Raw genomic sequence first — 14,774 nt, forward strand, 5'->3', positions numbered from 1 at the left:
AGGATGGGGTTTGCTTTAATGAAATTTCCCTATAGGAGCAGTAAAAAAAAAAAATTCTATTCCTTCTGAAATCTGGAAAATGTAAATTATAAAAGATATTAAATTGATGAAAAGCAGTTCTGCATGACTCTGTTCATCTAGTTACACTTCAAAGTAATGTCTGATTTCTACCTCCTATCCTTTCTATCCCAGACTAAGCTGAACAAGTATTCTTGACATACAACTTCCAAATAGTTATTGGTGAAACACCACTAAATTATTCCTGAATGTCACACAACTTAGAGTAATCTTGATAATAAACTATCTGAAGAAAACCCCAGAGCCCTAGCTGGTTGGCTCAGTGGACAGCGTATCGGCCTGCAGACTGAAGGGTCCCAGGTTCTATTCCGGTCAAGGGCACATGCCTGGATTGCGGGCTTGATCCCTAGTAGGGGGCGTGCAGGAGGGAGCTGATCCATGATTCTCTCTCATCATTGATGTTTCTATCTCTCTCCCCCTCTCCCTTCCTCTCTAAACCAATAAAAATATATAAAAAAAACCAAAAAACAGAAAATAAGACACTGTGTCAGTAAGATAAACTAGAACGGCTAAGAAACATTTAGGTATAGCTTCTGCCTTCCTTTAACCTTTGTTTCTGGGTAGCTGGCTTGCAATTTTTATTTTGTTTGTCTTGAGTTCATTTAGAAATATTAATGGTTAAGCATCCTGAGCAGCACTTAAGACAAGAACTCTTGCTCCTTGAGTATAGGGAAAAAGTACTTGATTAATGCAATCAGCACAGCATTTCACTAGAGAGGATTATACGTTTTCTTTAGTCATACATATAACGTCATTTATAAGCATTCTCTATGCTTCTTCACTATAGCTTCCTGGAAAAATCTTAGAAAGTTAGAAAGAACAGAGTAATAAAATGAGAATATGTGCCAAATGCAAGGTACCATTACTTTAAAATACTATTATTAATCAGAAGTGACCTGTTAATGCTAATATAGCTTGCTATATTACTAGTGACATGGAATTTGCAGACTAGGCCCCCCTGCCCCCATCGTGTCATGCAAGCAGAAAAGCATGAAATTTCAGAATTGCCTAACATTAAAAAATAAGTCTCTTAATTTATTTGCATTCTAAAATAGAATCCTTTATCTGAATATTTTTTCCATATAAAAAGCTGCTAAATGATGTACAGGATTTGTCAAGCCCATATAACATTCCCTTTAAAACCTTAAGTTCAATCACTATTTGTTTTCTACTATTATACTACATTTTGGCAGCAATTGTTTATTGGTCTGTCACTGCAGTAATTGCAACTTAACAATAAACCAGTCTGACATTTTAGGTCTTGAAGATACATACCATATATATTTCTTTAAAAATAATCATACTTTTGTAAGCAATACTTTACAGTAGACACCTCAAAAATCTACCATAGATGTGAAACTTAAAATGAGAAAATTTTAAGTTCTAAATCTTTATACATAGATATCCAGATTTCTATATATATTATATATACATACATAAGTATATATAAAATATATATAATCAGATTTGAAAAATGAACAAAAACTGGGCACTGTACATAAAATCTTTTTAAAACTCAAACAATAGAAAACTCTTTAAACATTAAACAATTTTAATAAAAGTTTCTGTACAATGCTAAGCAGCTTTATTTACACATAGAAAATGTAATAGGAGTAGTGTTTGAAATTACAGAACTCCTTAAAATTTCAATGGCAGGTAAATCTGGAAAAAATAACAGCATTCCATTCACAAATATTTTCAAGCAATAAATATGTATTTATAAATAGTGTAAATTTACATCAAGATTAGAAACAAAAATCACAAATCTGAAGTTTATTCCTTAGTCTATGTGCAATCCATTATCTTTGTGACTTGGCTGTTAATTTTTAAACATTTCATTTAGGAACCAAAAGTGTAATAACCGCCATGGTTTCAAAACAAGACAGAAAAACATAAAAGCAGTAAAAAAGTTTCTTACCTAACTTTTCACATTAAAAAAAAGTTGACCAAAGAAAGCCTTAAAATTGCTAACTACCTTACAAAGAAATGACCAGCTAGGCTAGTATTTTTTTCCAAGGAAAATTCTGAAGGGGAAAAGGATGAAAACAGGTTCATCAGCCCAGAAATAGAGAAATATAAAAGGCTGTCTTCAAGTCAGTAGTCTGTGTGATGTTGCCAGTTTTGTCAGCTATATACAAAACATGGGAATCATTCTTCTTTCTGAAGTACAGCTGGTCAGCGTTGAGAGTCCTGGAGTGGGAGCAGTGCCCTCCTCAGTCCAGTTGGTTGACACTCTCGCTTGGAAGGTTGCATAGACACAGTTTCAGCCAGCAGCCTTACGAGACAGCTCTAAAAGCCAGTGGTGCGGAACTGGGTTACTTCCTGAATAGCAGAAAAGGTCTCATGTAATGTCCATGGAACAATATCAAGATGAGGAAGATGGCAATGGAGGAGCCTAAAAATACAAGTGAGGGTGTTACAAAGTACAGCCGCCCTTACTGACTCCCACCTAGACAATTTTCTTAAGAGTCTGAGACCATTGCCCTACTCAGTGTCCCAGCATTTTTCTGCACTACTTCACCAAATAGTCAGACTCAAGAACATTAAAAATCAAGAACCTTATTAGGTTGAGCATTTTTTTTCGATTGTTTTTAAAAAAAAGGCTTGTAGAAAATAATTTAACAAACCAATTATAATTTCATTAGTAACTGGCTTCAGAACCTATCAACTAGATAATGCATTTTGTGCAACATACTCCAGATAATTTTCTTCTTCTTCAAGCAATCTTGAAGACCATTCAAATGAAAATATCAGGAGCTAAATTTCAAAAATTCCGTTTCTATTAACATTTGTAAGAGAAATGTATTGGAGGAAAATCAACAATTCATAAATTATTTTCCTATTCATAAAACTAGTGATGTGCAAGAGTAAAATGCTTCGCCCTGAGCATCCGCTGTTGAAAAGTTAAAAATTGTGTGCAATTTATAAGTATACTTTGAATCTCATGAGGTTGTATAACGTAGCAGGAAGTTATGCTCCATCAAATATTCCCCATAAGGCTGCCCTGGCTGGTGTTGTCAAGTGGTTAGAGTGTTAGCCCAAGCACCAAAGGGTCTTGGGTTCGATTCCCAGTTAAGGACACATACTTGGGTTGCCGAATCCCCAGCCTCGATCAGGGCATGTATGGGAAGCAACAGATGGTGTAGCACACTGATGTTTTCCTCCCTCCCTCTCTAAAAATCAATGGGGGTGGAGGGGGGAATCATTGGGTGAGGATTAACAAATATTCTCATGAGGTTAATACTTCTGGCAAGAACAAAATTTTAAATAAATACAATTAGCTCTAAAAGCAGAAGTATATTTAAAAGCACATTTACGGATTCATTTTGCTGACACTAATAACCTGTGTGTACACAAAAATTTTATCAACTGAGATGACAATGTGACAGTGTTCAAAAAGCACACAAAGATTTAAAAACATAATTACTGTGGTATTATTTAGGCTGGTCTCGCCCAGGAAGAAAAGTGAAAATAAAATATGCTAACTTCATAGGAATAAATACTTGGAAGTGGAGGGGGAACACCATGCAATGCCAAAAGAAAATTTAAGTATTTCATACCTCCTGCTTATCAGGTAGCAGAACAAACAATGCTGCTTCCCTATCCAGCTAACTATGTACTCACATGTGGATTTCACTTACTAATGTAAATTGGTCATAGACTTGCATCAGGTCCTCCATCTTGTACTGTTCTAGCACCACAAAATTGTCCAGGTTTCTGCTTGTTTTTCGTGCACAATCTTGACAATGCACTACGTAGGTCTTCCGAGAAATGCTCTCATTAGTGACAAAAAGCAGATCAAAAACCTCCACCTATTTTATACAAGAGAAAAAGCATTCAATTGCGACAGTGGCATTTACTTATTGTAATACTTTAATAAAATCACAGAATCTTACTTTACATGGAGTTGTGGACAGTTATCTCTAGTTGAAAGTAGGTACCAAGACAAACATGGCCATGTGTAAAATAGTTTAATGGACAAGATTTATTCTGCACCAAACCCAGCGACATGGGTGGCAATGTATATTCAGGGGAATGGCTACTCATTACAATCACTGGCAAAAGTGTAATTCAAAAGTTTAATAAAGGTCAGTCTACTTTGTTCTAAATATGAAACATTACTATACAGTCAGGTAAAAGTGATCATAATTTTCTTTTTACTTCTCTGACAGTACTCATACGGGGCACTGTGAATGGCTATTTGTCTTCCCCTATAGACAGAGCTTCTCAAAGATAAAGACTACTTTACTCATCTTTGCACCTCCAAGGCATAGCATAGTGCTTAGTGCTTAGCCAAACCTCAAACCTCAAACCACATATCCAAGTTGTTTGCCTGCTCAAAATCTTTTGATGGCTTCAATGACCTCAGAATATCAAATTCCTTAAAGTCATTCAAGATGCTCTGTAAGCTTCCTACTACCTAGACTTGTAATTTGCAGTCTGTCCCCAATAAGTTCCAGCCACATTGGACTAACCCTTTTATGGGTAAGCCATTTCATTTCCCATATTGTTATTATAGCTCATAGTAACATTCATTCTACCTCCACTTCTCATTTTTTGGTCCACTGAAGTCTCATACTCATCCTTAAGGAGGGACTCAAATGTTAATACTTTAGTGAACTCTTATGCCAATATAGAAAGGAAAATTTGGTCATTTTCCCCCCTCAGTGTTGTCGTAACAGTAAGACCAACTTTGCATTCACAAGTCTCATGTACATTACAATTAGTTGTTCATAATTTGTCTTCTTTGAGCAGACTATGGAAGCTCCTTCAGGTACCCTATCTTCTTCGTTTCTGCATCTCTTGCAAGCCTTGGCTTTAGAAGACTGACCAATGTATTGTGAACTGTACCAGAGAGGACTTAACATCGATCTGCCTGTAGCTATACTGAACTACATCCAGTTTATTGGCATCTGTCTGCTTCTGGATTGTTCATAGTTTAAAATTCCAAGCCTAAACTTCTTGATGATTATCATCTGTTAAATATCTATTATATAAATGACTCTAGTAGATACTTTGAGTTAATCCATAGTTAGTAAAATAGTATACCATCAGATTAAATTTTAATAGCTAAGTAACAAGAAAATAAGATTTTAAGTACAATTACAATTTCAGTAAAATGTATTACACGAAAGTTTCAATGTATTTTAAAAAATAACTGAAGAGAAACCAAAAGTGGAGAGGTAAGAGGCTTTATAAATCTAGGGGTGGAGAAGAACAGTCACTTGCCTCACAAATGCTGCAGTAATGCGCTGGCTCCTCTTTTGTCCGCCCATGCCATATAATCTCTTTGCCTGCAGCAATGAGAGCTTCCCTCAATGTCTGACATTGCTTCAGGGTTCTTAGAAGACAATACCTGTCATAGGGAAAAAATTATTTGTGACCAGCAATTGAACATTGAATGTCTTTAGCATAAAAGATATATCATTAGAAATAATGCCAAGAGACTCAGTTCTAATACCTGTGACTTCATTTTTCTTTTGTCAATGTCTCAGATATTCTGATATTTAAAAAAAAATGGGGTTACTGTTCAGCAGGTCTGATATTAATATTATATCAGTGGAAGTTGAGAATAATTTTTATCTGAATATAAAAATATAATGATCTTAATATGCAAAACCTGATTCCTTGCTTAAATATAAGCTGTTACTTTTGGCTCTTATTTGGGCAAGTGAATTGACCTCTTTGGGAGTCAATGTTCTCATCCTTGAAATAAGGGGTCTGAATTCCAGATCTGAACTACGATTCCAGCAAGGCAGGAAGGCACGTTATTTCTAGTAGTACTACCCAGACAATGGTAAACAGCATCATCTATATAGATGCGTTTGAAACTTTTGAGTCTATAAGCAGAAAGCCATTTATGTGTTCAGTCACCACACAATACCAAATTGGTTTCACTATAGCACTAAAGAAGAAAAAAGACATTTCATGCATATAAGCATAACCAATGGATAGTAGACACTGGGGGGGGGGAGGGGGCAGGTAAAGGCATGTACTTGGGGGAAGGGGAGGCCGGGGGGAGGTCAATGGGGAAAAAAAAAAAAGGAGACTTATGTACTACTATTTGTAATACTTCAAACAATTAAAAAAATTTTTTTAAAAAGACATTTAAATCCACTATTTTAACTTAGAGATAATAAAGAATCTTGCATTTATAAACACAATTGAGTTTATAATTTGTGGCTTCTCTAAACTCATACTTATGATGCTAACAATACAGTGAATTCTCACAATTTGTGCTGATTTTCCTATAGTTTGCTGTCATTACTTGAAATTGCTAAATTCTCTTAACTCTCCTCTGAATCTTAGGCTCAGACTCTGCATTTGAACAGAGGTTGGAGATGATGTCTAAGGCACTTTTCCCTCTAAAGTTCAGAGACAATGAAAATACCCTAAAGAAAAGGAAATGGGTTTAGCAACTGAGTATTGTTTGAAAGCACAAGGTCTTATCTGTTTTATACATGCTGTCTACTCTCTGTCTATGACAGTGCCTGGCATATATAGTAAGTATGCAATAAACATTTGATTACTGAATAACTAAAATTTAATGTATGGTAAGTAATAGCACATTTAAGTTCTCTTCATTTATATTTCCTTGTTATTTTATAAGTGACTAGGGTAAAGTATTGTCACTTATCAGAACCCCTGTGCATTAAGCCAGGATAAAAGATGACTAAAAATATATATAAACCTTGTTAACTTATTTAACAAACATATAGCAATATCAACGTCACAGCTAGCTGTAAGGCAAACCCGTTATGCATCATATTAAAATAAATTACTCAGTTTGTTCAGCAATTCTTGCATGTTTAACTTACTTAGAAACAAAATAATGATTTAGACCAGCGGTCGCCAACCTTTCGGACCTCACGGACCACCAGACCACCGGTTGGCGACTGCTGCTTTAGACTATGGTTGTAAATCAAAGCTAGACAGCTCTCTCCTTTTTTCTGTGTGTGTGTGTGTGTGTGTGTGCGCGCGGCGCGCATAGGTGGTATGTGTTCGTGAAAGTATGCCAGGGAAGGGAGAAAGCAAAAATTTAGATCATGGTAAAAAGAGAGAGAATATAATTCAGACAATGCCACAAGCTCTTAAACAGTATCTGCTCGTCCCCTTTTCCCTCCCCATGTCCCATACAATTCACCTCTGAAGGCCCTGATCTTACTGAACAAATTTTCCAGCCAGGGCTTTAATATAAGGTCTCTTTCAAAGGAAAATAATGCCGAAAACTCTGCAGACACCTCTAGAAGATTGGCAGACTCTACTCTGCTCCCATCAAATAAATAAAAAATACAGACCAGACAGAAGGCATGGTATTAGGTACTTCACACTATTATGACACTTAGGCATCTAACCATCCTGTGCAGCTGAGACTTGTGCTCAGAAGCTAAATTGGTCTGATGTCATAAAGCTCTTTTTTAAGTCGTTGGGCTGGGGTTTTATAAAAGCAGGAAATCTCAAGCTTTTCCTCACTATCTCACACCGTACTCTCTTCCACGTACTCTTAGCCGCTCCCCCTTTCCCTTTTGAAGATGAGATTCAGTCAGTGCAGTCCCCCACCCACCCCCAAAACACAGAGCTGTGGTTCTGGGGAGTATTATTATCCCACTCTTTACTCAGCGAATAAATTTTCCACTCCAATGCTACTGACTACAATGACAATCAGATGGTAGTTTCTAATTTATGGTTAGTTTGGTAGTTTCATCTAGAAAAATGCATTATACCACTTTCCTGCAAACAATAAGGGATGAGAGCTAGGGTTGCTAGTAATATTAAGCCGTGAGTATTCTGTGTATGCAATCACGGCTCCAGAATTTTTATTCTGTGAGCTATTGGAACCTTAGAAAACACACAGCTCTATTCATCTGATCTGACAATGAGTAACCACATTGTGCTTTCCTCTTTGCTCTTAACATTAAATTGTTCGTTCATTCCCATTTTTCAAAAGGTAGCCATTGGAATTCAAGGAAACTGAGAGACAGAGGCTCTTCTGAAGTCCACCAATGAGCAGATCCTAAAGAAAGAATCCGATTCAGTCAAGGGGCAGGGAAAAATCAGAAAATACAGAGATTTAGGAAAAGGATCCCAGAGAAGACACAGGTATAATATTTAAGACTTGACTTAACAGTAATCTGTTCTGCTTTGATTAATCCTAGACCATGTTCGAGTGTATTGAAGAGCTAAAAAATAAAAATCAAACCAGATCAGGATTGTTATTTCCTCTTCATTTTAGTTTTGCTGAATTTTAATAAATATATCTTACAGCAATTAATAATTCATTTGTTAAAAACAACATATTAAATCACTAGCAAAAAGTATAAAATTGTAGAAGATATGCCGTTTTTTAATAAATGCATTTTAGGAATAGGGTCAGAAATAATTTCAGGAGATACAGAGGCAGGGAATTCTTTGACGTTTAAGGATCAATGTGGTTTCAGGATCCAGCCCCTACTTTTAGCTGCTTGGATGAAAGACTACCACAAGAAGGCGGTGAATATTACAGACAGCTCCGGCTTGGAAGAAAGCCAAGAAAAGGCTGATTGAGGGCTTGGTGTATTTGAGGTGACACAGTAGAATCTAATCCGCCCAAAAACCAGTCTGCAAAGATGAAACCTCAAGAAGGATGGCGTTTTAAAAATGACTTCATGTAGGGGATAAAAATAAAAATATACTTGAATTACTAAAGACAGTAACATTAGGACAAATGCTCATGTACAATATATTCATAAATTAGGCAAAAGAGAAATAGACATAGTATACCATGGATGCTAAAGGGAAGGAAAGCTCAGCTTCAGGTGAGGGGAGGTAGGAATCACAGAAGTTTGGATAAAGAAGTTGTCAATTTAGATGTGGGCGGGAAGGAAAAGTGGGAGAAAGGTACTTTCCAGGCAGAAGAAATGCCACGAGCAAAGGTAATATGGGGATTACTTAGGGAGCAAACAACTGTTCTTGTAAGATTTTAATCTTGGGATGAGGTTTCTGAGGCAGGAAAATAAAGAAATGAAGCCATGGTGACAGGATATTATGTTGAAGTTAAGCATTCTGGGGGCAACTTGGCTAAGTTTCCAAAGTCAGTGTGGACAGAGAAGAGGCACGGGTCCGCTGATACGGCACTTTTAAAGATGTTCTGCTAACAATCTCGGCCACTGACAAGTAGATGGTGTACAAACTCAAGCTTCCAAGAGGCACTTTGCCTTGCACAATCCCTCGTACTGAGAGAGCCATGCAGGAAAAGTCAGCTAACACGTGAGTCCTCATAACACACTCGCTACCTGTCACTCCAGGGTTGTATTGCCCCTAGGACAATAGTGAGGGCCTAAATGTCAGCAAGACATAACAGTTTCACTTAAACCAACCACATGGCTGAAAATCAAGGTCTCAGTCAATAATAAAACGAGTATCTTACCACATTGCGGACCAGTAGTTTTATTGCTAGCTTTACCCAGTGGCCAGATACGTTTCTATTGAAGGAGTACAAAAAACGGTTTACATAAATGTTAAAGGCACGCTTTAAAATTAAATACCCATTGCATTTTGAAGTTATTTATTACATGTTTTTACAAGCTAATATCTTTTTAAAGAATTCTCGTGATTGGCCACAAGCCTTAGAACAGAAAACACGAGAATTCTCGTGATCCGTCCGCAATGTGTTAAGAACGTTAACCTCTGGAAAAAACAAGTATGAAAGCAAATGTATGTTAACCATGAGAAAGCAGAGTTTTACAATTTTTAAATTTTGTTAGCTCAATGTTATAAAAAAGCATTGCATATGCAGCCCGATATTGTATATATGCAGCCCCTAGGACAGTGGTCGGCAAACTGCGGCTCGCGAGCCACATGCGGCTCTTTGGCCCCTTGAGTGTGGCTCTTCCACAAAATACCACGTGCGGGGGCGCACGTACAGTGCGATTGAAACTTCGTGGCCCATGCGCAGAAGTTGGTTTTCGGCTCTCCAAAGAAATTTCAATCGTACTGAGTGTGCCGACCACTGGCCTAGGACAACTACACTGGGATCTATGCTAACTATGGACTGGTCTTCGTAACTAGACCGTCTCATTCAATTATTAGGCCAACTTGCTATGACCAGTGTTGTAGAACACCTCATTTATCCATTTAAAAATGGGAATCAAAGGGGAAAGGGAATTAATACTTAACAGTTTGCTTTACTTTATATTCAATACTTCTGTGCTTGTGATAAAGTGTGTATCATGTAGATAGGGTAATAATCTATAATATGTTTATAAGAAAAGGGAAAACAAAAATAGTTCTGAAAGAAATCTAATGCAAAGTAATATGGAATATAAACTGTAATTGAAAAAAAATTTTAAGTAAAAAAAAAAAAAAAAAAAAAAAAGACAGAAGTTTGTGGGGAGTGGTTTTCAATGGACTTGGTACTGTTGAAATTTTAGAAAATTAACTTTCTACTCCTCAGCATGCTACTGTCTGATATGCTTCTCCTAAATCAAAGATTTTCTAATATTGCATTTTTCAGTAGAAAATAGGCTCTTTAGAATTCTGTTTTTGACATTTTAAAATGCACTGAACTGCTTATTATCACGGTTGGTGAAGAAACCGGAATTTCCAACATATCAAAACATACTACCAACCATTAAATTAACTTGCATCTAAATTCAACTGCATCTAAAAGAACCTCTCGCCCTAACCGGTTTGGCTCAGTGGCTAGAGCGTCGGCCTGCGGAATGAAGGGTCCCGAGTTCGATTTCGGTCAAGGGCATGTACCTTGGTTGCAGGCACATCCCCAGTAGGGAGTGTGCAGGAGGCAGTTGATCGATGTTTCTCTCTCATCGATGTTTCTGGCTCTCTATCCCTCTCCCTTCCTCTCTATAAAAAATCAATAAAATATATTAAAAAACAAAAAAAGAACCTCTCTATTAGAACAAACTGATGGTTGCCTGATAGGAGGGGGGGATGGAGGACTGGATAAAAAAGGTGAAGGGATTAAGAAGTGCAAATTGGTAGTTACAAAACAGTCATGGGGGAGAGGTCAGTAGGGAAAAAAGGAGACGTATATAATACTTTAAACCACTGGTCGCCAATCGGTGGTCCGCAGACCACTGGTAGTCCGTGAGGTCTGAAAGGTTGGCGACCGCTGCTTTAAACAATAAAGAATTTAAATTAAAAAATAAAGCCATGGGATGTAAAGTATAGCATAGAGAATATAGTCAAGAATCTATACTAGTATATAAAAGCCAAGTGACTGGAACGCCAGAACAACCAGTCGCTATGACGCAAACTGCGGTGGCCAACCAGGCCGATCAGGGCCCAGGTCGGCCCCTCCCAACTTCCCGCATCCCTCCCCACCCCCCACCCATGCTCCGGGCCTCTAGTATTGTAATAATTATGTATGGTGTCAAGTGGGTACTAGGCTTATGGGGAGGACCACTTCATAAGTTATATAAATGTCTAACCACTATGTTGTACCCCTACAACTAATATAATATTGAATGTCAACTGTAATTGAAAAATTAAAAAAAATTAATCAAAAAATGAAAGAATCATTATCTATTCTGAAAGCTGTCATCTACAGAGAAAGCTAATCAGTACCAATAGTCCCCAGTTCTCACTTGCTGCATTACCATTTGATTCCTTTCAAGGGTCCTGTTTAAAGGAATACTTCAATGCCCAAACATACTGAATATGAGTCTTAGGAAAGTGAACTACAAAAAGAAAGCCTTAGCATTATATAAGCCAAAGCAATCTATCTCAAATACCTGAAGATGGGAATCATGAATTTTCAAAAAATGAGGGTTTCTCTTAGATCTTAATTAATACTTTAAAATTAAAACCAAAGGATAAAAGCTTTATACTAAGATGAAGATGAATAAAAAGTAGCAATAATCTCCCCACCCTTAATTTTAAGTTTTAAAGTGCCTATTTAGTAACAGGACCCATGAACGGAAATATCTCTGACATAGTTTATACTAGAAGGGGATATGGGCTTACCAAAGTAAACAGCATCAATGTATATAACCCAAAAATGTGTATAACCCAAAGAGAACTGAGACACAGCCCTGGCCGAGCAGCTCAGTGGGTTAGAGCATCATCCCAGTTCTCCAAGGCTGCAGGTTTGACCCCTGATTAGGGCACATACAAGAATCAACCAATGAATGCATATAGTATTAGTGGAACAACAAATAGATGTTTCTCTCTCCTTACTTCTCTCTAAAATCAATAAAAAAGAAGACTAATGACACAATAGCTACATACTGAAATTCAATATAAACCTTGATTCAATCTTGATTGAAGGTGGTGGGGTGGGGAGGGGAAAGAGCTAAAAAAAAATGACATTTTGGGTAGTTGGGTAAATTTAAACGTAGACCATGTATTAGCTGATTACTATTGAATTTCACATTTCTCAGATACGGTAAATGGCACTGTAGTTATGTGAGAATATCCTTATTCTTAAGAGATGCAGGCTGAAGTATTTGGGGTGACATGCCATAATGTTTGCAAATTACTTTTCATGATTCAGAAGGGAAAAAAGTGTACAAGCGCACGCATGTGTGTAAACAGCTAAGTACATGTGGCAAAACCTTATGACTCCAGATGAGGTTATGTAGGTATTCACTGCATTAGTATTTCAACTATTTTTGTAGATTTAAAAAAATTTTAAATAATAAATTGGAGGGAAAAGTGTAAACAAGTTTGGGGGCATGTATGTAAATTTTATATATTTTAAAGAAGAATAAGTTATATTAACATAGAAAAATCTATCATACTTCAATGAAGAGCTCAGTAACCTTATTATTTATAAGTCTTCCTTAATTCATTTCTTTGTGTGGCACTGCTCTACTTTAAAAATAGCTAATGATTCAGAAAACTCAACAGCTAACAAATAGGGCTTAAACCTGAGTCATTTAAAAGTTTAGTCTAAAGAAGGAGAAAGTAAGTTTGCTTGCAATATGTGTAAAACAGTTTTTTCATTTAAACACTTAAGGAAATAAAGAGAGAGATTATGCACTGAGCTTCCACTAAAAGAGTCAGGCTGTGATCTTTTCTTGTCAAGTTCACTTCATTAGGAAATTAAAGAAGTAATCAAGATAACAAATATTCTTTTGACTCATGGTAATGTAGGAGGGTAGCTGGAAGAATGTGGAGAAGAGTATGAGATTTATTTTAGTAAAATAGCTAGGATGTGAAAATTGAAAGAGATTTACTAAATGATTTAAAGGATGCTATGAAACTACAGGACTCTAAAAGACCAAATGTGATTTTGAAAATGCAAAGAAAAAAAGAGCAATGTTGAGTGGTTTAAAAAACTACAAGTAATTCATTCCCAAAATGATTAAGGAGGGATAGTAGGTGACAATAGGATATATCATCACTTCCCAATATTAAATCACTTAATATAGGCTCATAATCTATTATAATCCCACAAATTTTTCATAAATTTTGCAAAAACTCATTTGATATTGACACTTGAATTCTGAATACCAAAACACATTTGGTCTAAGGGGTTTAGAATAAGAAATTATGGAGCTGTAGTACTTCCGTGAAGCCTTTCCTGAATGTTCCTCTCTCAGAAGTGCCTTCCTCTGTGCTTCCCCACATTTTTTAAAATAAACTTTTCCAACATTATAGTAAAGACCATGTATTTTAATGTTTTGACTATTTCCCCAGTAAATTTTCCTTTCCTTACTGTGTGTGTGTGTGTGTGTGTGTGTGTGTGTGTGTTTCCTCACCTGAGGATATTTTTTCCATTGATTTTTTTTTTAAGAGAGAAAGAGAGAAACATTGATGGGAGACACATCGATGAGTTACCTAACCTGCAACTGAAGTACGTGCCCCTACAAGGGGTGGGCAAACTTTTTGACTCGAGGGCCACAATGGGTTCTTAAACTGGACCGGAGGGCCGGAACAAAAGCATGGATGGAGTGTTTGTGTGAACTAATATACATTCAAAGTAAAGGAGCGGAGGGGAGAGCAAGAGAACCGGATAGAACAGCCGGACCCGGCCCGCGGGCCGTAGTTTGCCCACGGCTGCCTTAACCGCTTACATTCATTTTGATTGGGCAGACTTATCATTTAACTGTGAAAACCTAAAAATCACACATTGTAGAGTCACAGTATTTATGAATTAAAAACAACAACTTTCAGGGAGCAAGTTAAGGAAGAGGACTATATTTGTATATCTTCTCCACTCCACTTTTTATCTCGCTGATATTTTAAAATAACCCACAATTCATATGCTCAATGTATAATGAATTAAAGCTTTACTGAAAGATAATTCAAAGGAGAAAAAAGAGAGGAGGTGTAAAAATTGCAGTGCATATTAAAGACGGTTTAAAATACCAGAGTGATAAAAATAAACAGAAAATTCAAGCACACATCTCAAGGCAGCATTGGGAGAAATGGCTGACAAGGTAAGTGGGGGTCAGATCTGAGGTACAAATGGAGACATTAAAGAAAGTTTAAATCTGTGCCTTAATATGTTTAAAATAGTTGGTCGCTGGTGACCTCAGCAAGAGAAGTGACAGGGGCATAGTAAATGTAGAATGTTGGTGGCGTGAACAGGGGATGAAGAAAGTGACTCAAAGCAGAGGAAAGGAATGGCAGGGGAGAACACCATTTCTTAAGAACTGGTATAGCTCAAAGAAGCTAGAACAAATCAATACCACTACCTTTATTGGCAGGATACTAGATTTGAGGGCCAAAGCAATGATATGGAGACAATT

General features: G+C 36.8%; 1 protein-coding gene across 8 annotated transcripts in view; it reads right to left on the reverse strand.

Annotated features, from left to right (window-relative positions):
- Nucleotides 1-1,608: 1,608 nt before the first annotated feature.
- The window catches only part of KDM6A (lysine demethylase 6A), a 159,950-nt gene continuing 146,784 nt past the window's right edge, over nucleotides 1,609-14,774 (reverse strand). For all 8 annotated transcript variants that reach the window (XM_080651992.1, XM_080651991.1, XM_080651989.1 and 5 more), the window contains 3 exons: nucleotides 5,308-5,434; nucleotides 3,720-3,890; nucleotides 1,609-2,473 (listed from right to left, as the gene is read on the reverse strand). In XM_080651992.1, coding sequence (XP_080508118.1) covers nucleotides 2,444-2,473; nucleotides 3,720-3,890; nucleotides 5,308-5,434 — 328 coding nt within the window. In that variant the 3' untranslated portion in view covers nucleotides 1,609-2,443. The remainder of the gene's footprint in view (nucleotides 2,474-3,719; nucleotides 3,891-5,307; nucleotides 5,435-14,774) is intronic.

This window comes from Plecotus auritus (genome assembly GCF_963455305.1).
Source record: "Plecotus auritus genome assembly, chromosome: X".
Classification (NCBI taxonomy): Eukaryota; Metazoa; Chordata; class Mammalia; order Chiroptera; family Vespertilionidae; genus Plecotus; species Plecotus auritus.